Source organism: Caretta caretta, chromosome 4 (assembly GCF_965140235.1).
Source record: "Caretta caretta isolate rCarCar2 chromosome 4, rCarCar1.hap1, whole genome shotgun sequence".
NCBI classification, from domain to species: Eukaryota; Metazoa; Chordata; order Testudines; family Cheloniidae; genus Caretta; species Caretta caretta.
Genome location: NC_134209.1, coordinates 128,089,074 through 128,110,264, shown reverse-complemented (window position 1 = coordinate 128,110,264; position 21,191 = coordinate 128,089,074). Strand labels below are relative to the sequence as shown.

The following is a 21,191-nucleotide window of genomic DNA, read 5'->3' as shown; positions in this document are numbered from 1 at the left end:
TTCTAAAAGATGCAAAACACCTCCTCCTTGCCCTTCTCAGACATGCAAAGACGCATGATCACATTAAGAGTGACCTCAGACAACTTAGACTTTCAGTGCAAGCTCAGAAAACTTCACCTGACAGCTCATTCATTTCAGTTCTAAAATGCCCTCTTTGATTTTAAAATCCTCCATAGACTCACGCCTGGCCATCCTACAGGCCTTCTGTCTCTTTTAACTCCTTCCCTCTCCTATTTCCCAAGAGCTGGCCACATAAGCTTGTGTCCGTTGGTATGAGAACCTTCTCTCCTGCAGCTCTTGTTATCTGGAGCAGCTATCCTGTATCCTTTCACTGCTCAGATTTTCCATCTCCTTTCAAATCCTAGTCTAAAATATGTGTTTTGTCTGACATATATCTCGTAAATTCTCTCTCTGCCTTTGTCGTTTTTTCATTTGACCTTACAATTCTGTTATGGACAGCAAAGCTGTGAAGTCTTGTGAGAGATAATTTGCAACGCTATTACACAGAAAATTGTGTTTTGTTGCAATGAAATTGCTGAATTCTAAATGCAAAATATTAGGTTACATTGGACCACTTAGAAATGATTCTGTTGGAGTCTGAGAAAACAGCTTTCACTTTTCAGTCAAGGAGATCCTATTCCATAATTCTGTGCATGTTTATGTAAAACATACATACTGAGTCCTATTTTCCCTTCACAAGATATACTTGGAGGTGCTAGTACTTTGTAGCGAAAGGGCCCTCTACACAAATCAGATAAACATAGATCGACAAATGGCCTATGGTAAAATTTTCCAAATTGCCTAATATTCTATTTTCAAAAGTGACTTAGGCACCAAAGTCCTATTGCCTTTCAATTAGTTTCTAAGCCACTTTTGAAAATGTGGTTTAGGTCCTAAGTGACTTGGGTACCTATGAAAATTTTACTTTATTTCTATACCTAATTTTTAATCTGGAGACTTCTACCTGGGATTTGGAATTATGGCTGATGGATCAATATCTTTATGGAACCTCCTTTTTTATCTGAGGGGAAACTGTTATCTTAATACTTGGGATGCTAATGCCGTGTTACTCATAGAACTAATCTGAGGGCAGGAACTCATATTTTCAGTAGTCTTTTCTATTCTTATCTTTTCTGTCAGGTACGGTGAGGTTATTTGATTGCTTAGTGATCAGAGGAGAGACCTCAGAATAACTCCACTATAACATACCAGTGGGGCAATGAAGACTGAAATCTGTTTCCCGTTACTGAGCAAGCAATTCTAGCATGTTACCAGCCCCCTCTTACAGAATTTCTATTGCAGATAATGTCATAAGGTAGATAAGTGCTTGCAATGGACAGCACTGCTTTAGCCTGAAAAATATTCACAGTTGGACCATTGTGTTATCAGCATAGTTCTGTGAATTGAGCATCACTGGTATCTATTCCCTTAAACTTCTACAGAATCCATGTGTATGTAGAAGCAGGAAGGAGTGTGTGAGAATTGCAGTCCTTCTGGCTGGTGGCTGGAGAGGAAAGGCGTACTTCCTTAAAGATGAAAAGCAGGATGGGTAACATTGAGTGTCTAAAAAACACTTTGCATTGGAAACATCATGTGTTGCACTGCTGCAAAAATGACACTGCAGCATGACCAGATGGAGACCAGCCAAGGAAACTGTAGGGGCTTAGTCTGTAAAAAAAATAGACAGTGAGTCATCCCTGTCTAGCATTCAATCCTGTATGTTTTTGATCATTTTGGCCTCTCTCTTTTCACCAGGTTTTCTGTGTCATTTTCTCTTTCCCAGTTTTGTTCAGATGGCTGGTTTCTCTGGGCATTAAGAATAGCGAAGTTTGATTTCTGTTTAATCATGTACATCTGAAATGTAGTTATTGGAGATGGATACTTTATAGCTCTAAGTAAATATGATCCTATGCTGGTTGTTTTTTAATTAGTTGCCATAAGGAAGAGTGGCTGATCAGCCTCAGATTACTTGGAAACTCACCCACTGAATTGCTCTAAATTAAAATAGCTTCTGCTGCTTCTGCTAAATTGCTGTGTCAGAAGACAACCCCACCCGCGCTGATCAGTGAGAGCATGTACTGCTTCCAAAAGTGCTGATTCAGCATCAGATAAGCAATTTAGTGGCAGCTGTTTCTTGTATCTGGAGTTTTGCTCAGCTTCAATCTTTCTCAAACAGTTGTCACTTCCTACTAAAGCCTTTGCAAGGCAGTTTTACTCCAGTGTAAGTGCAAGTGGAGGCCACAAATGAATTCACATGAGGTTATATGCTAAGTATAGTAAATCTTAAGCCCTCTGTACACCCACTTCCTTTCAAGAAGGCAGGTTGAAAAAGGCTAGGAGAGAGAATTGACAAGTCTAAGGAAATTGACCACACTGCACCTGAAACAGTGGGCCGGGGGGAGGAGGTCAGAAACTGCTGCAAAAAAGAGGGTGATGCTCAGCTTTGCAGTGCTCACTCACCGCCTGGAAAGGCTTTAAAAGGGGCAAGCCCTGGCGTTGGAAGCCCTTTCTCCACGCAGCAGGCAAGGCAGCACCCACCCTCCCTCATCCCAAGGTGTGAATATCAGGTTAGGTTAGGACTTGCTGTGGGCATAGACACTCGTTTGTGAGGGGGCTGGGAAGGAATTTTTCCCTCACCACCATATTGGCTTTCTGGAGTGTAGTTTTTTCACTTTCTCCACAGCGGGTATCAGGGAGGACCTATTATGGTGAGGAGAAAAAGTGGTTAGGCTGCATGTCACAACTTATTTTGTAAGTGTGGGGTGGATGTCCAGTGCAGGTACTCCATGGGGAAGGCATCCAGTGACCAGATAAATGGCCTGGTAAAGGAGGTGCTGGTTAAAGAAATGAAACAAGTGTGTTGGGGTGGGGGGGGGGGAGATGGGGCACCTATGAATGGTACAGCAGAGACCCAACCCCACTTTCTTTTAGCCCACCTTAACTCTCCTATGATGGGGGAGGGGTGGATGGTAAGGTCCAAGCCATGGGTTGGCTGGTGGACCTGGATGGAAAATGAAAGGGAGCTGATGGAAGCCCTGGGTTATTATTTGAATGAACATGGAATTGCCTGCACTGTACACTTTTATCTGCCAGGTAGTCCCAGACCTCTAGTGTTAAAGATGTGGCCTGATTAAATCCATATCAGTGTCTCATGTCCTTCTTTCAGTATAGCCGGACAAGGGCTTGACTGCAGTCCTCCTCATGATAATGAGCTAAATGCTCCTGTGAACAGATAGGGCTGACTTGATGGTGCTCTCATTTATGGAATTGGTTGCCCTGTGCCCTACACTTGACTTTGCATTTATACTTGTAATATCTGCATCCTCTCTGTGTGGCATCAATCTCTAAATGTTTATGCTGTGTCCTTGAGTTGAGTGCCCAACATAAAATGAATAATAAGAATAAATAATCCAAATGACTCCACAAATCCTGGAGCTGAGGGAATGGAGGAGTGAGCCTTTAGCCCCAACCCTTCCTGAAAACCCATTTTGTATCTACTCCTTACCTATCTCCATTGAGACCTCTTGCCAGATAGAGCAATGTCCCAGGCATCCAGCAGGAAAGTCCACAGATCCCATCCTGTTTGCAATCATTAGGTTTCCATTGCAGTGAAAATGGAAATATAGCTCCCTGTGGAGCTTATCTTCCATTTCCCCAAAGTGCAATGGAACAAAATGTACCCCACACCCTCTTCAGAAGCTGTGAGAATCACTTTCTCAGTGCTTTTGGACTCCTCCTTGGATGGAGTTCTGCCCTGAGTCCCACATAAGACTGTTTGGGTGTCTCCTACAAAGAACAATGTTATAATCTATAGGACAGGGTGTACCAGGTCTTCATGACCCGCTGCTGGAGGTCCCACTGCTTTGCTATACCCTGCCCCAGGAAACAGATTTCTGAGAGGAAAAGAACAGCAAGTACTTTTAGATCTTCAGGCTTGCCTAGAAAAGCATCTTGGGAGAAGCCATTTTGGGAACCATTGACATCTGGTCCTCTAGCAACTAGAAGGGCTGGGGCTCAGGAATAGCCAATCAAAGCCCTGCAGGCCAAAATAAAAGGAGCTGTCTGCTGATAGCAAGGCAGTGCCTGACTGGGGCCCATGGAGTGAAGAGAGATGCTTCCTAGGCCACAGCCAAAGAGGCTAGGTTAGGGCCTACTGATGGCCACAATTGTTGCAGGAGGAACCCTGCTGATTTAATTATTTGAAGGGCCAGGAGCTTATTCTGTTTGAGTTAGTTGTTCCCTGGAAGGGGGTTGAACTGTGTGACCCAGCCAGAGGGCTGAGCCACAGAAGATCCTCGGAGGTAGGCTGAAAGCTGTATGGGGTGCTGTGAGCTGAAGAGAATGGCAACACCATGCCCAGACCCCGGGGGGCACTCTCAAAGGTGAGTGCAACCCACCACAGTCTAGATTTCACATAAGAAGCCTGTGGCGAACGAAGAAAATCTAGGTAGGAATTCCAGTGGTAGGGAACATAACTGCGGATACATTAGAGAGAGATTCTAGAGGTTTAGGCTTGGCAGTATGAGGAGGCCCAGTGCAGAAGTGAGAAGTCCAGAGACTGTTTTTGGAGCCGATAAGGGGAGACAAACTGAGAGGAATGATCCAACTGGGAGTCTGAGAGGTGCTTGGAGGAGGAAGATAAAGGAGTCCCAGAAGGCAGGGTGGTTAGAAGGCAGAATATATGAACGTGGGGGGCTGGTGAGGCAAACATTTAGTGATCCGGGGTTCCATTCCATCCACCATATCGATAATGCATTGTTAGTGCTCTTGAAACTGTAACATTGCTAATTTTCCAGTGAATCCCCTGCTCATCCAGGGAATGTGTGTTTTGCAGTGAGGCTCTTACATGTATTGTGGTAGTTGTATTTATGACAGGAACTGTAGTAGCAGATGCTTTGGAGAAACATATCTGAGCTGCTCTCATACCGTCATTTTCACTGGTGAGAAAATTTTACACTGAGACATCAAGTGACAGTTATTTCAGATATTTATGTAGTGTACTCTATAATATAGTGTGTGTTCCTTTGGTCAGTGTTTTGGGATAATGCTATCAGTTTGGTTTTGGATAAGGACCAATGTGCCCCTTTTAATGTCCAGAAATATTCTGTTTTGGCTTCCCTTATAGATAGACTATTTGCACATTTTAAAAAGCAAATATTGCATAAATGTTAGAACAAATGGGTTTTTTACATGTTTGTTTGTAGCCTCTCTATATTCTCCTGAGATTTTTTGCATCTCACTGTTTAGATTCTCCTGCCCCCCGAAACTTTCTGTCCGAGAATCATCAAACTCTTTGTCCCTCTGCAATATTCAGACATGATCTAAAAAAACTATTCTTTAGGTAAACAGAAGAGATTATGCAGTATGGACATAGCAATGGGAGGCATATATGCAAGGACTCAACGGGCAAGGACTCAACTGGCCCTAGCTACGGAAGAACGCCTTGAAAGAAGATGGTCAAAAGAAAGGAACAGATGTTGTCTAGGCAGGGGATTCTCATTCAGTGTGTTTGATTTCCTAGCCATATAGTTGTATAATGAAAAACCCATGTAAAGAACACACATATTTGATTAATGATCTAGACTATTTTGTTAAAATTCAGCAGGATAACGCTTTCCATTTTTGAAAGAAAGAAAGAGAGCTGATGTTCGTTACCAGCATATTACTTTTGGACAGCTATGGAGTTCTTTCTTTTTTTCTCTCTAAAAGTAGCTTTAGCTGAGACAGAAAGCAAACAGAATTAATATTTGATTATTCAATTCATAGTAAACTGTCATTTGATCCCTGTTGCAGATGGGGTGGCACTTTGTGTTTAAATAAGATTATTGTAAATCTCCTAATTTTCTTTCCTTTCCAAGATCCTCTGTGCCTATTTGTGTGCTCTTTGGAGCTTTCGTCTAGACCAGGCTTTTGCTGTTTGCAATGGTGTATGACAGTTTGACCTGTCTAAGAGTTTTCTATAGCACCCATCACCTTACAATCTAAGCACTTAATGGGTTAGATAAGGAAGTAGCATCATGATTAAATTTCTTCTACTTCCTCGCCATTTACTTTGAGAGAACCAGTGTCTCCAGTAGCACAAAGGACTAGAGAACGCACCGTCCTGTACTGTTTCAGTGACATATCGCTCCTTCCATGAGGAAAGAAGTCTTCAAGTTTGCACTCACAGTGTCATTCACCTTGTTTTGTGGGCATGAAGGCTGGGTTCACCCCACACACACCAAAAAAGGAGAGGAGCTGAATATGTCTAGATCTGCCAGAGGTTGGGAACACCCACACTGTGTGCCTGTGCTGCCACCTATCCTGCCTGTCGGACAACATACCAGGAACACGCTTTCTGTTGAGCTTGTGCTCCGGTGGGTTCCTTCCCCAGTGATGGCTTCTGGAACGCCTGTCAGAGAGGTTCCACAGTCCAGACAGAATTTATTATCTAGGTGAGAAATCCCGGTGGGTTAGGATGCCATCCTCCAGCTTTCCGTATAACTGAACCTAAGTCCTGCAGAGAGGCTTTTGCAGGGGAAGTTAGTAATGACACTGCAGAAGTGATGTTCCTATATTCCTCGCCTCCCCTCCCTGCATCTGCTGGTTATTCTGTACCAAAAAAATAAAAAAATCTGCCCCCCAAAATAATAATAGATTCTGCGCACAGTATTTTAAAATTCTGCAAATTTTATTTGTCAAATAAATGTGGAGGGTTCTGCGTGGCACTAGAGAGCACAGGCCACTGGCTGCACAGAGGTGGGAAATCACTGTGCAGCTCCTCCCGGGACATGGACTCAACGATTAGGCTGCACCCAACCCTGACAAAGTGCGAGGACTGGGCCTGCCCCAGAAACACCCCTGGGTCCTGCCCCACTGTGCCAGGTGCATCAGGTGTGGGCAGGCAGGCTCAGCACAGCAGGATCTTAGTGAGGGAGGATCCAGGTGTGGGTTGAGAGGGTTCTGTGTGGGGCAATCTGGGTGCAGGTGGCTCAGTGGGGGATCCAGGTGCAGGGCGGGTCTGGATGCACAGAGGCTTGTTGGGGGCTTCTGGGTGCAACGGTAATGGGACTCTGCAGGGGTATCCAGGTGAAGGTGGTTGGGGCTCAGCAGGGATGGGGGGTCTGGGTGTGGGTAGGATAGAGCTTGGCAGGGGGGTATGGGTGTGGGGGCTCAGTGAGGGGGTCCAGATGCAGCTGGTTGGGGCTCAGTGGAGTGGAGATCTGTGTGCAGGTGGCTTGTCTTGCTGATGCAGGGTGAGTGGGGCTCATTGTGGGTTCTGAGTGCAGCGGGGTGAGGCTTGGCAGGAGAGTCTGGGTAACAGGGGATCTGGATGCACAGAGGTTGGATGAATGGAGGAGCAGCTCCCTGTACAGGGATCCCTCCCCCTGCAGCTGAGGAGTGATGGGTGCAGGAAGCAAGGGGGGGAGTTTGCAGAGCTTTCTTAAGCTGGGGGAGAAATCTGGGGGTGAGTCTGACCCGACCCCAGATGCTGTGCAAGGGAAGAGGAAGTCCTGTCCTCCCCAGCCCAGCTGGGACTAGCCGCTGAGCCCGGTGCAGGGTAGGAGCCACCAACCAGGTCTTCCCCAGTCCCTCCTCCTGCCCCACAGTAATTTCTCTCTCTGCCGGCTCTCCTGGGCCCTCAAAACATATGTCTAGGGAGGGTTGCATGGCCGCTCTTATGGCTTCCCTTTGCTTCCCTGTCAGTCATTTTTCAATGGGGAAGCAAATAAATCTGTGGGGGACATAAATTCTGCACATGTGCAGTGGTGCAAAATTCCCCCAGGAGTAACTGGTTCACAGAGGCATTGTGAATAACTTGGCCCTCACCAATAATCAAGAGTGATGGAGCTGAAACAAGATTTGAGAGAAAAATTTCCTTAGATCTTTACTGTGTAGCATCTTTTTCTGGCAATTCAGCATTCACACATGTTAAGGATGGAAAGAAACTCCTGGATATGCTGCCGCATTGCAAAGCATGGGGCAGATCCTAAAAGCAGACCCAATTACTGATTTTGAAATCTACACTTTAAACCGTACGGTGCTCTTAAGAATATCATGGTGATCTGTATGTGCAAGGGCTTGGTTGCAGCATGTGGGGAGCTTAGAGGGGTTGACTTAAACATATACTTAATTTTGATATTTGTAAAAAGAAAAGGAGTACTTGTGGCACCTTAGAGACTAACCAATTTATTTGAGCATAAGCTTTTGTGAGCTACAGCTCACTTCATCGGATGCATATGCTCAAATAAATTGGTTAGTCTCTAAGGTGCCACAAGTACTCCTTTTCTTTTTGCAAATACAGACTAACACAACTGTTACTCTGAAACCTTTGATATTTGTGGCACAGATGATGTAAACAATACGCAGAGATACTGTGTTTTCACTCTTCCAGCTGAACTCCGCATCATAGCTGCACCATCCATATCATTCTAGATACTATTGTGAAAGGTGCAAGATATGAGAGGGAATATGCTGACCTTGTTCCATTCAACTGCCATGCATTGATCAATCAATAGCTGATTTCAGTGAGGTTAAGTGATAATACCCTGTTAGCCAGTGAAGGCAACAACACTTATCAGGACTAAAGAAAACAATGGTATGAAATAAGGAATAGCCAGTATGCCTCTGGAAAGGGGAAGAAAAACCCAGCACATCTAAATCTCAGGAGGAGGGTGTGGTGTAGCATGGGACTGGGAATCAAAACTCTTCCGTTCTATTATTGGCTTTCCTTTACTTGGTGTAGGATCTTGAGTAAGGCACTTAACATCTCTATGCCATAGTACAGAACTGCAAAACGATAGGCAATCTTTTAGTCCTAGAGAAGTGCTTTGACGCTTAGGATTTGCAAAAAGCTTTGAGATACTTGGATAAAAAAGCACCATGTAAGTGTAAATCATTATTATTTGTTATGTACCAACTTCCAGGGTTTTAAAAAGCAGACAAATCCTTCCAGACAGACTTCGGAACAGAACAATAAATCCCTTCCCTATCTCAGTAAGTCTGGCCATGCCCTTTGTAAATTTAGCTTTATATATACAGTCTAGGAGATTTTGCTGATGGGAATGGCTAAGAGAAATTCCAGAAGGACTTTTTCCCCCAAAGGAAAGGGGAGCGTGAGTGATTTATCATGATATTTTCTCCCATCTTCTTTATTTTAGGATTGGGGATGTCCAACAACAGAGGAAGGCCATCAGCTCAATGAATTGTAAAATTAGGTTAAGGAAGATTTTATTTTTTATATATGCGTTTTAACCTACAGTTGCATTTGATTGGACCTAAATTTTACCATAGTACAGTAACTTTTTATACCTGACTGTACAATTTATGGCTCGCAAGGAATAATGACAAGAGAGTGACAGCATAAAGGAACGAGCTACTAGCCAAGAGTGAGGGTGAGTGCTTAGATGGATTGATAAACTCTTTCCATCATACAGACACAGGTTAGCTAAGCAGAGAAACAACAGGAGCTAACAAGAAATGCAAAAGTCGGAGCCCTTTTTCCACTTCTACAGAGCCCTTAGTAGAAAGCAGGACTAATTTATAATAACTAGAGGGAGAGACAATAAATTATATTACACTAATTTACTTCTGTGTTCAGCTTCATATGCACCAGTTAATCAAGTGGTCAAGATGATCTTTTCATAGGGGCCCCCTTCTAGATATTATGGGCCATGATCTTGGCACTTGTTTTGGCCCCCTCTGCCACCAGAACGGCACAGGAGGACTAGAAAGCTGCACTAAGTGGGGACATACCAAGAACAGAAGCGGGAATGGATATGGTGCACTGTGCTCCAGCAATTCCTGTCAATATAATGGTTCCTTAACTATGCGGGGTATGGGCCAGCGGAAAGGGTATGTCTACACTGCAGTTAGACACCCGCAGCTGTCCCATGCCAGCTGAGTTGGGCTTGTGGGATATGGACTAAGAGGCTGTTTAATTGCGGTGTAGACATTTGAGCTCGGGCTGCAGCCTGAACTCTGGGACCCTTCCCCCTCACAGGCTCCTAGAGCCTGAGCTCCAGCCAGAGCCCGAGCATCTACACCACAATTAATTAAATCAACTGCTCTGTAGACATACCCAAAATTGCCCTAGGATCAGGGAATTGTGAATAGCTCCTTTGCATTTTTCTCTCTTAGCTGTGCTCAGCACTTACTGGGTGCACCTGAGGATCCAGACCATTCTTCACTTATTCCAAAAGTGAACGAACTCCAATTGTTTGTGCAAACAGAACATGCAATAAAAAGCATGATCTCATAGTTGGTCCTGGATGGGAATACTGGTGTCACTGCCCTGGAGTCATAATTCACACAAATGTACAGACTCTTTCTATTTAATTTGTACCATGAAAATAGAGAAAGGTGAAATGTAATAAAGACATCAATACTCAGGCAGTGCAGTCAACCTAAGGAGCTGAGCTCGCTCAATAGGCCAACATCTATGGAAGTACCAAGGTTATGCTTTGGGTAGATTGATGGTGACAGCATTCAGGCAACTGATGCTGCAGTTTTATGAATCATTTCCTCAGAGCTTGATTTATGCTTACCCAGGCAGTTGCATCCTTTAAGTATTCAGCTGGTGTATACTAGAGGTATCTGGGGACTGCAAATAGCCATTTAAAAAAATTTCTTGCCTGGAAACTGGCAAGATACATTTTAGAAGAATACTCTTATGTTTCCTGAAGCCCTTCTTATACTAAATTTCTTTCACAAATAAACAGCATTCCACTTGTACACATAGAATATATTCTTGGTTCTGTCTAGCAGTCAACAAAGGTAGGTCGTGTTAACTGTTGGCATCTTTGACCAAATTTTCAAAATGGCCTCAACCAGAACACTGAATTTGGTGCCTGCTGTTTACGGTCAATGCATGTTTTTAGGCACCCAGAATGATGCCCCAAAATCATCTTCAGTCAGAATTGCAGGCACTAGTTTAATGGCCAGTTTTTTGTCCCCTGTCCCTTCTTAAATTTAAAAAGGCTAAATTCCAGCTCACAACCAAACTCTTCTGTATTTGGGAGGTGTGAACCTTGTGAAAAGATAAGTTCCTGGCCTCAAGGGCCTTACAGTTTGCTAGATAAATCATAGACAATGATAGATGAAGGGTGAGGGGGAAGACAACAGTAAATGGGGGATTGAAGAACTACTCTTTACGGTTCTGATTGGGCCTGCTTCTCTCTGCCAGCTGACCTCCATTTGCCACAGGCTATGCCTACTTTATATCACTTAGGATTCCTCTGTGTCATGGGACTCCTCAGTTACCTCTTTTTGAAAGCTCTCCAGCTGCTCTGTGCCATTTCAGGGCAAAGCAGCCCAGAACAGATGCCAAGGTTCTAGGCCTGAGTGATTAGATAGGCCTTAAAACTAGCCCTGAAGGTCATTGACTCAGATTCAATTTCACACTGATGGGGAGTGAATTTCAGAGTCAAAGGTAAAACCAGGCACAGAGTACCCTCTCTTTCAGTTCTTCAGAGTTCAAATATGGGCTTCTAGTTTCAGTGTTCACTATGATCTCATCTGCCCTTCTCTGTTATCTGTCCTAAATTAGGCCTTTGTGGGTTAAGTGCAACTATGTTTTTAAGTCCTGCTTTTGCTCTTACGCAAGCACAGAGGAGTTCTGTCATTCATTATTATAGGTGCAGGATCGGCCTTCTCTGATAAAAAGTGTCACTTCTTCCAGTTAATGCACTGAGGATTTGTCAGCTCTCTTTCTCAGACATTATCGTGTTTGCTGTATATTCTACAATTTCATCTTGCTTTTCTCCTTGATATTTCTACTGCGTGACTGTTAAATAGGAGTCTCCTTTAACCATTCTTCACTGAAGAAATCAAATGGAGCATGCATGACTCAACAGTTTGATCCAAATGATGACAGACTATGTAGCTTTTAATGTGGAAAGGTAGTTATTGGCTATAATTAGGAACAAAGATAAACAACAATGCTTTTCTGATTGCCTGAGATGGAGAAATAAGAAGGGAAATTATAGTGATACTTCTACTACTAATTAATTATAAAAAACTAAGCAAATGGTGATAATAAAAACATAGGTCCCAGTTCATCAAAACTCTTAAGCATGTGCTTAAGTTTACAATGCAACTTGAGAGCTTTTCTGACTAGGGATGAATTTACTCACTTACTTAAAGTTAAGCATTTGCTTGAAATGCTTTGCTGAATTGGGGCTATAAAGATTAACCCCCTTCCCTCTCTAACCAAGTGAAAAGCAGCAAAGGACCAGCTCCTGCTTAATATTAGTGGGTATTTTGTATGCATAAGGAAAGTAAGAATGGGCTCAAAGTACCAACTGCTCCTTTCTACTCAACTGCATGTTTTTCAATAAGGTTGATGGTACAGGAATGGAACAGAATTGTGAAAAGTGTTTAACAGTGCGGGAGAGTGGCATTGTCTAGGCTATGAGGAGGCCACAATTTGGGCCTATAACAATTTAAACCATATTGGCCATTCTGCGTGGTGTCAAGAGCTTACTGAAATTCCAGACTTAGAGTGGTTGCCGAGAAGGGCTGGGTCTGTCATGATCTGACCATGAAATTTCATTTGCTCATAGCAGTTGCCCCTAGCTGCCTCCTCGTCCCTGTCCCCCCCCACCTTTCTTTCCTCCCTATGATTAGAGGGCTGTTACCTGGCCACTGCACCTTGAATGGTCCCTTAAAATATGCGTTAACTATTTATGCTAAACAATCTGTTTCATCTTTTAGTTAGCTGTAACATTGAGTATGTTTCCCAGACTTGAAGAAGAGCTCTGTGCCAGCTCGAAAGCTTGTTTCTCTCACCAACAGAAGTTGGTCCAATAAAAGATTACCTTGCCCACCTTGTCTGTCTAATATCCTGGGACCAACACTGCATTACAACATGTGTTCATAACAACATTTTAGACTCAGTTCCATTTTATTTATAATGCCCCATTGAGAGCAACTGGTTCACCTCCCTTTTATTTTGTCAGGTCTGCAAGCCCATTTGAACTTTGTTGTTAAGAATATGTTATTTTTGGAATAAAAGGAGGGACAGACATAAAATGTCAGTTTCCATATACCCTCTATAATTTGTACTATTGAAGGTGTGCACGTAAAACCCTGTCCCTGGTTGTTGCTGGAGAGAAAAAGGTAGCTTACCGCTGTTAGGACCATGCTATGTCAGTGGTTTAAAAAGCTGTTGGACAGAAACTTCTTGCTGCATTACTTTTATGTTTTCTCTCTCTCTAGGGTCTCCTGCTCCAGTTGGTTCGGTCTATATTATTAAAGCAGTGGGAAAAAGCAGCATGATGATTGGCTGGGAGAGACCGGTAGTAGATGAATTAGGATGTAGTAATGGAACTTTCATTACAGGATACAGGGTAAGTTTAAATACAAAGTAAAACACTACATCAAATTCTTTATGCCATGATAAATAGGAAACATTTATTTAATATTCGTGAGTAGTTTTTGTCACATGCATAATTTTTTTATTTCAAATACTCAAAGTGTTAATATTTGGATGCTACCTAGTACAGCACATTGATTGTAAATACTCAGTAAAATCCATAAAGTCATGTTTTATTACAAAGGCAGATCTTATACTTGTGTTCAAAGACTATTGACACAAAAGCTACTGAATTTAATTTAGAAAAAAACCAAGTAGAAATAATATGCGCTTCTGTATTAGTCTTGATATTGCTTAAATATCATAACATTTTAAAATGACATTTAAGAGTATTTCTTTTTCAAGGGTCTAACTAAACTTAAAATTCCCATTTAATGAACCTAGAAATAGTGAGGGGTCATTATTAATTGCAGAAGTTTAGGTTTCAGATTCTTCATTTTGTATCTTCTGCAATGCTTGTGAAAAGCTCATTGTCTGCACTTCGCAGATACATTAATGGAGCCTGATTCTGCTACACTTACATTGGGTTTGCTGAATATTTCAGGTCTATTGTAGGTATTTTTATAGCTCCCATTACTGCCTCACAATCTTTAATGTATTTACCCCCGTAACACCCCTGTGAGGTGGGGCAGTGCTATTATCCCCATTTTAGAAATGGGTAACTGAGGTACAGAGAAGTATACTTAGTGACTTGTCTTAATCACATAGTAAATCTGTAGCAGATGAGGGAATTGAACCTGGGTCTCCTAAGTTAGTGCCCTAACCACTGGATCATCCTTTTAATAGGGCTATTTGAGAAGTGAAGGACTACTCAACATGAGTAAAAGCATCATAATTTGGCCCATAATAATGAGGGAAATTGATTTTACTTTATTGTTAAGTGAATTTAATTCTTGTACAAGGTGCCAGATTGATAGCCCTGAAGATAGAAATCCTTTATATCTCTGCAGAGCAGGTCAGCAGTACAGTGCAGGCTTCTCCAGACCTGGACGGCAGATACTTCTCAGGGGAACAGGGTACTTCAGTCTCCACGCTCCAGTTCTTTGGTTTTCCCTGGATGCTGAATTGCCACTTGTATGATACATTTTGCCTCTCTCTCCAGCTCATTTCAGGAGAAGAAAGATAGCAAGTAGTTTTCCCCTTCATAATTCTAGGGAGAAAATGGCTCTAATCAGAAATATAAAATATGCTAATGCAATAAGAAAAATATTTCATTTGCCATGGTTGCCAGGATATACAAGGTTGTCAATAACATATGATGTTCTGCAATATAACATGCTACCTCATAACAGCATGTAAAATTAATGTGAGTTACATGTCCAGAATAAGGGGTGAATATAATTTCATTATATTATAAGAATATTTCATTATATTTGCCATCATTTGAAAAAAAAGACGTTCAACTGTAACCTGGCAAGAATAAACTCAATTAACTATTATCCAATTATTCTAATTGGTATAAATGTGTATCCTTTTTCTTTAAAAAGCTATGAACAGTTCCCCTTTGAAGTGACTTTTGGAAACCCTATTTCATTGTCAATTTGTGATTGTATAATATATAACATCCCAGTTGTACCAATGACTAATGCATTTAAGACCTGTGGATGTATGGTATATTTTGTTCTCATTTGCTGTAGTCAAAATGGTATAATATTAATAATTCTCCTACATCAGTTATATGCTAATCAATTTTTAAAGAGATGCTGTCCCTGCCTTCCCATCTCCCTTATTGTAGTTTCTGTGAGAGCAATAAGTTATCACACATTTCTTTTATTCATGCCTGCACCTGAATTCATGTGTATATATAGGCTGAGCTGGCTGAGGAATTTTTAAAGGCATGTGATTGCAATCTCCTAACCAAGGACTTGAACATGTCTTATTAAAGACAATGGTAAAACTCCTCTTGATTTCACTAGGAGCAGGTGCAGTCTTCAAAGTATATAGTTTGCAGGCTTATGGCAGACACAGGTATATATTTTTATATGTGTGTGTGCTTTACTTGAAACTGCCTTAAATTGTACCTTACATGTTGTCATAAATATAAAGGGAAGGGTAAACCCCTTTGAAATCCCTCCTGGCCAGGGGAAAGTTCCTCTCACCTGTAAAGGGTTAAGAAGCTAAAGGTAACCTCGCTGGCACCTGACCAAAATGACCAATGAGGAGACAAGATACTTTCAAAAGCTGGGAGGAGGGAGAGAAACAAAGGGTCTGTGTGTCTGTCTATAGTCTGTCTTTGCCGGGGATAGACCAGGAATGGAGTCTTAGAACTTTTAGTAAGTAATCTAGCTAGGTATGTGTTAGATTATGATTTCTTTAAATGGCTGAGAAAAGAATTGTGCTGAATAGAATAACTATTTCTGTCTGTGTATCTTTTTTGTAACTTAAGGTTTTGCCTAGAGGGGTTCTCTATGTTTTTGAATCTAATTACCCTGTAAGATATCTACCATCCTGATTTTACAGGGGGGATTTCTTTATTTCTATTTACTTCTATTTTTTTATTAAAAGTCTTCTTGTAAAAAACTGAATGCTTTTTCATTGTTCTCAGATCCAAGGGTTTGGGTCTGTGGTCACCTATGCAAATTGGTGAGGCTTTTTATCCAACATTTCCCAGGAAAGGGGGGGTGCAAGTGTTGGGAGGATTGTTCATTGTTCTTAAGATCCAAGGGTCTGGGTCTGTAGTCACCTAGGCAAATTGGTGAGGCTTTTTACCAAACCTTGTCCAGGAAGTGGGGTGCAAGGTTTTGGGAAGTATTCTGGGGGGAAGGACGCGTCCAAACAGCTCTTCCCCAGTAACCAGTATTAGTTTGGTGGTGGTAGCGGCCAATCCAAGGACAACGGGTGGAATATTTTGTACCTTGGGGAAGTTTTGACCTAAGCTGGTAAAGATAAGCTTAGGAGGTTTTTCATGCAGGTCCCCACATCTGTACCCTAGAGTTCAGAGTGGGGGAGGAACCTTGACACATGTGTCATAACTTTAGGGCAGTAGTTTTGGAATGCTATTTACATTTCCCACTTTACTACTGTGTATGTATTAGACTTTGGAAATTTTGAAAAAAAAAGCAACAAGATTTTTTGTGTAAGGTCTTTGCACTGTGGTACTCCTGTGGGAACTCTGGCAAGTGCAAAACAATGCTCCAAACCCTGAAACCCTTGCTCAGCGCCATCTTCTGCTAAATAGTCCCTTACTCTTTGAATAGTCCCATTGAAAGCAATTACTGCTTGTGATGCATAAGTGTGGCAGAACCTGGTTTGTGGTCCTTACTTAGGCTACGTCTACCCTGCGCTGCAGTGCAGCCTATGGAGGTGTGAATTGCAGAGTGCAGCAAATTCTCTGCGCTCTAACTGATGTTTGTGTACACTGCTGGAGTGAACTAAAATGTACCTAGTTCTCCTTAATGTAGTACTCCTTCAAACAGGACTCTGTTAACGCGAACTAGGAACTTTTGAATTCGCACCAGCAGAAACCACATTGGGCAGTTTGTGCACAGTGTGCACCGCAATTCACAGCCTCCTAATCTGAACTACAGGGCATTATAAACAAGCCCTTAGCCACTGGTTTCAGTTGGTGTTTGCTTGAATAGGAACTGAGGATCAGATTTGCAAAGGTATTTAGGTGACTAAAGATGCAGGCAGGTGCCTAGTATTTTCAAAATTGCCTAAGAAGGTTAAGTGCCTAACTTCATTAAAATCTGACTCGGAGTAAAAATGGTGCAAGTGCTTTAGGATCTGGCCCAATATGTTTAAAGGCTGGAGTTTTTTGGCACACAAGTTACTCTTTCACAAACTAGTGTCAATGGCAGTTACCCACGAGAACACTCTCCACATTGCCAGCGTCATAGAGCTCCTGTGAAATCATTGGCAGAAAACCAGAACAAGGGTATGTGCCTCTTAATCCCACTTAATCAAATCACCCTAAATGAAATGTCGTAAAATGTAAATCACTATTGAATAAGCACCTAAAAATTCATAGCTATAGTAGGTAAATTTCCAAATAGCCTCCACAACCTAAATTAGGTAATTTAAACAAGCTATTTATTTTCTCGTTAACCTTTAACTGAACTTTATATTACACTACAGATATATACAGATGGGGAATTTTGTAAATCTGTTATGAGTTCAGCATGCACGAAGGTAAGCAGAGTTTTTTGTAGAAAGATATTATTTGTTATCAGTATTTAATTTGGAGAAACCATTGAGCTGAATAATTTCATAGGCCATGCAGTGATGGGGGAGGGGATATTATTTCCTTGATTACAGGGTAATTTTTGAAGGTAGTGCTGCTTAACATCATCCTTTTGCAGCAATATAACTAATAGAAATAATCACTGGATTTTGTGTTAGAGTGAAGAGCAGGAACCTGAAACAAGATCATTGTACCTGGTATTACATATATATCTCCTAAATCATTTGCCTAAAATTCTTTTGAGGATATGGTTGCTTGTTCTACCCAGTCTACTGGGTTGCTTATGAGTTGCGAGACATCATAAGGTCAGTTCCTAGGACATCATAGATGATGCGCATCATCAAGCACACATTAATTCCACCTGGGGTTTGTGAGCTTCTCTCCTATCACCTCTTGAAAATCTGCCATCAGATGCGTTGTGGCTTTTCATAATCCCAGGTGAGAACGAGTCGGCTTCCTTCCACCCAGCATGATTCCTGGTTAGTCTTTTCAGCATCAATCATTGGGCTTTAATGCCAAATCTCATTCCGAGTCAACTGTTGGCAGCAATTTCGTAGTATCATTTCCAGTTATTACTGAAAGTATACAGAGACCAGTGCTATCATGTTAGGCAACAGAGATTAACTGAACATGTGAGTCAAGTAATTTGTTTCACGTAATATCATGGAACATTCAGCCATGCTTTTCATACACGTCTCTCTCTTTCCAGACATCTTAGTTGTCTTTGACTCAGTATGAAATTTATAAATAAATATGTGCTTACTGTGTATTTAGTATCCTTGTGTGTTGTGGTGAACACATTGCCTTTAAAAATTAAATAGTATGCTTTTTCTTAAGTGACCGTTAGCCAATAGATATATGCTAGCTGTAGGGCATACGATATTAATATTGTATTATGCCCAGCATGTAGTCAGTTATGTTAACTGAATGATATATCTTTCCCACAACTCTGTTCACTTTGTTCACATGCATCAAGAGATATATATACTTTGCAAAGCTCAGTGTAGCTTTTGGCATTAGCAAATATAAAGTCTGTCAAAGGCAAGATACATCTGTTCTGTGTCCTAGTATATGTACCTTCAGGGGCAACTGGTTTCAAGTGTAATATCCAAAACAGAGATAAGGAAAGGAACAGAACAAGTTAAGGAACTGGTACAAACTCATGGGTTGGACCTTAAGTGATGTATAAATTGCTTTCAAACTTATAAGCAACTGTGCTATAAATATAAGTGGTTTGAGGGACATATTTTGAAGCACACCTTCTATGTAAGATGAACTACATGCTGTGAGAAAAAAAGCATTCTCAGAAGGATTAGCATGGTATTAATGCTTTCCTTTCTGTATTGTACTGCTTTGTCTTTAGACAATAAATTGGAACATTTGGTTATTTGGTCTTTTAAACATGTTTTGTAATGAACTCCAAGTGTAGTCAATCAATTGGAAATTCTTTTAACAGAACTGATTATGTGGATTAGTTTTTCTCGGTCTTCCTGTTTGTGTATATACCACATATGTGTAGGTAATATGCATTAGGTAGAGGAAAGATGTGCTAACTTGCAGAGACATAGGAGAAATTAATTTATTGTGCACCTTTGACTGCCTTGCCTGCACTCTACTCTGAAGACTTATTTCAACATTCCAGACCACTGAGCAACTTCAAACAGCTGCCATTAAAAACAAAACAAAATAAAATTAAAAAAAAAACCTACTAGAGAAATATTTTTCTCCTGCCCCTTCCCCAACATGTGGCATTCTCCTGCCCCACACATGCAAATTATCCCTCCCCGAGGCCTAGGATGGGCAAGATGGGCCTGGACCAGCAATGGATATTCTAGACATAAAAATATCAAGCTTGAAGTCCAGAATTTTGTTTCTCTCTACCTCTGGAAAAGGGGAGATTCCCAGCTTCCCTGTGTGACCCTGTACTGTTTCTAGCCCTGGAAGGGACTGAGATCACAGACTTGACAACAGTGACATTTTTATGAATGGAAAAGCTTTTTTAGTGCTCTTTTAAAGGGTTTTATGACTCCCTCTGAGCCCTTTACAGCTGGGTTCAAGGGGCCCACATATGCACCCAGGTAGCCAATAGGTGCTTTGCCCTCCCCACAAAAGGGGAAGATGAGAAGAAGATAGTTTAAAATCTTTCTAAATCGTGTAAAATGTTTTCTTATGTAAGATGTGACATATACAGAATATGTGAACAGGGGGGTGGGGATGGTGCAAAGGCTTTCTTGGGATGACCTGCATTACTCATGAGTGGTTTTCACACTCATGAGTAATGTGAACATCCCAAACTTATGCTGATAAAACCTTTATACCATTTCACCCTGTCCCCATTGATGTACTCCTTATTTTACACAGGCACATGTGCACACACACTGGGCCAAATTCTTTGCAATGTAAAAAGGCAAAACTCCATTGAAATCAAAGGAGCTTGTGCCCATTTGTACCAGTGGAAAATTGGCCTAATATGTGTTACATAAAGTTCTATGTGAATAGTAGTATTGCTCTAATGTGTGACTTCAACTCATTTTAAAATGGAGATCTCCTCTCATTTCAGACTATTTTAGAAAATCTGGATCTTTCTGTGCCGTTTCAAATCAGCGTTCAGACTGTTGGTTCTTCTGGTTTGGTATCTGAGAAGATGAATGTTCGATTTAGTTGTCCTTTAACAAAAAAGGAAGCTTCATCATTTGCCTTTAGTGTTTACCCCGAAGACCAAAAGCCTGGTGCCAGCTCCCATTAGGTAGCAGAAACTGCATCTGTGTTATCAATGGAAAGTCTTATCCTCTGGTCATTTTTGACTGAATACATTTTACTGTCCTCATGACAAACACCTGTTTACAACTTATGAATGTTTGTGTTCTAATCAGTAGGCACTTGTAATACCAAAGAACTGTGAGTTATCAGTAATACACTGTACATCAAAGTAGTTCTACAGAAATGAAAAGCTTTTTTTCTGCTGCCTTTTTGGTGAAACATATGATGGCTGTTCATTAATATGTACCTTGCATGCACACGTTAGAGTTTCATTGTCTTAGAAAAGGAAATTCATAATGTAACTGTAGATGGAGGTGCTGCTGGAGCACAGTTGCCAACTTTCATGCAGTAAATAAGCACCCAGACTTTCACAATAAGCCAAAAATCAAGCTAACCCCATTTGAAAACAAGGCCAAAACCATCCAATCCCTCAGAACCCCAACACTCTGTGACTAGATTCCCCCCAGCGTGCAGTCTGGGACTGTGGTGGGCCCGCTGTGCAGCCCTCACTCTCTCCCTGCCTTGTCCCCACTTGCCGCTTGCCCTACTTGCCCCCCCCCCCATATCCCTGCTTGCCAGGAGTTGATAAAAAAAAGAAGCAATAAGCTACAATCCCAAAACTAGCTAACAAGCAACTCACAAGCCAATTAAACCAAAAACAAGCCCAATTTCTGCATTTTTTTCGTGGGTTTGGCATGTCTGTGCTGGAGTTAATTTAATGATGAGGAAAACTGGGATTGTGGGTATCTGCTTCTTGTCCCTCCGAACTTTGGGGGGTAAAATTATCCGACTGACTTAAAAGTAAGACTGGTTCAGCTCTGGTATTGACCAATAAGGAGTAGATGATCTGTAGTGTGGTGTTAAGGGGTATCTTGGATCAGTGACTGTGAGCAG

General features: G+C 41.7%; 1 protein-coding gene across 1 annotated transcript in view; it reads left to right on the top strand.

Moving 5' to 3' along the window:
• LOC125636183 (uncharacterized) overlaps positions 1–21,191 on the top strand; it is a 69,223-nt gene that overhangs the window by 13,357 nt on the left and 34,675 nt on the right. Inside the window, exons 3-5 of the mRNA XM_075128046.1 lie at positions 13,198–13,328; positions 17,432–17,485; positions 20,098–20,283. Coding sequence (XP_074984147.1) covers positions 13,198–13,328; positions 17,432–17,485; positions 20,098–20,283 — 371 coding nt within the window. The remainder of the gene's footprint in view (positions 1–13,197; positions 13,329–17,431; positions 17,486–20,097; positions 20,284–21,191) is intronic.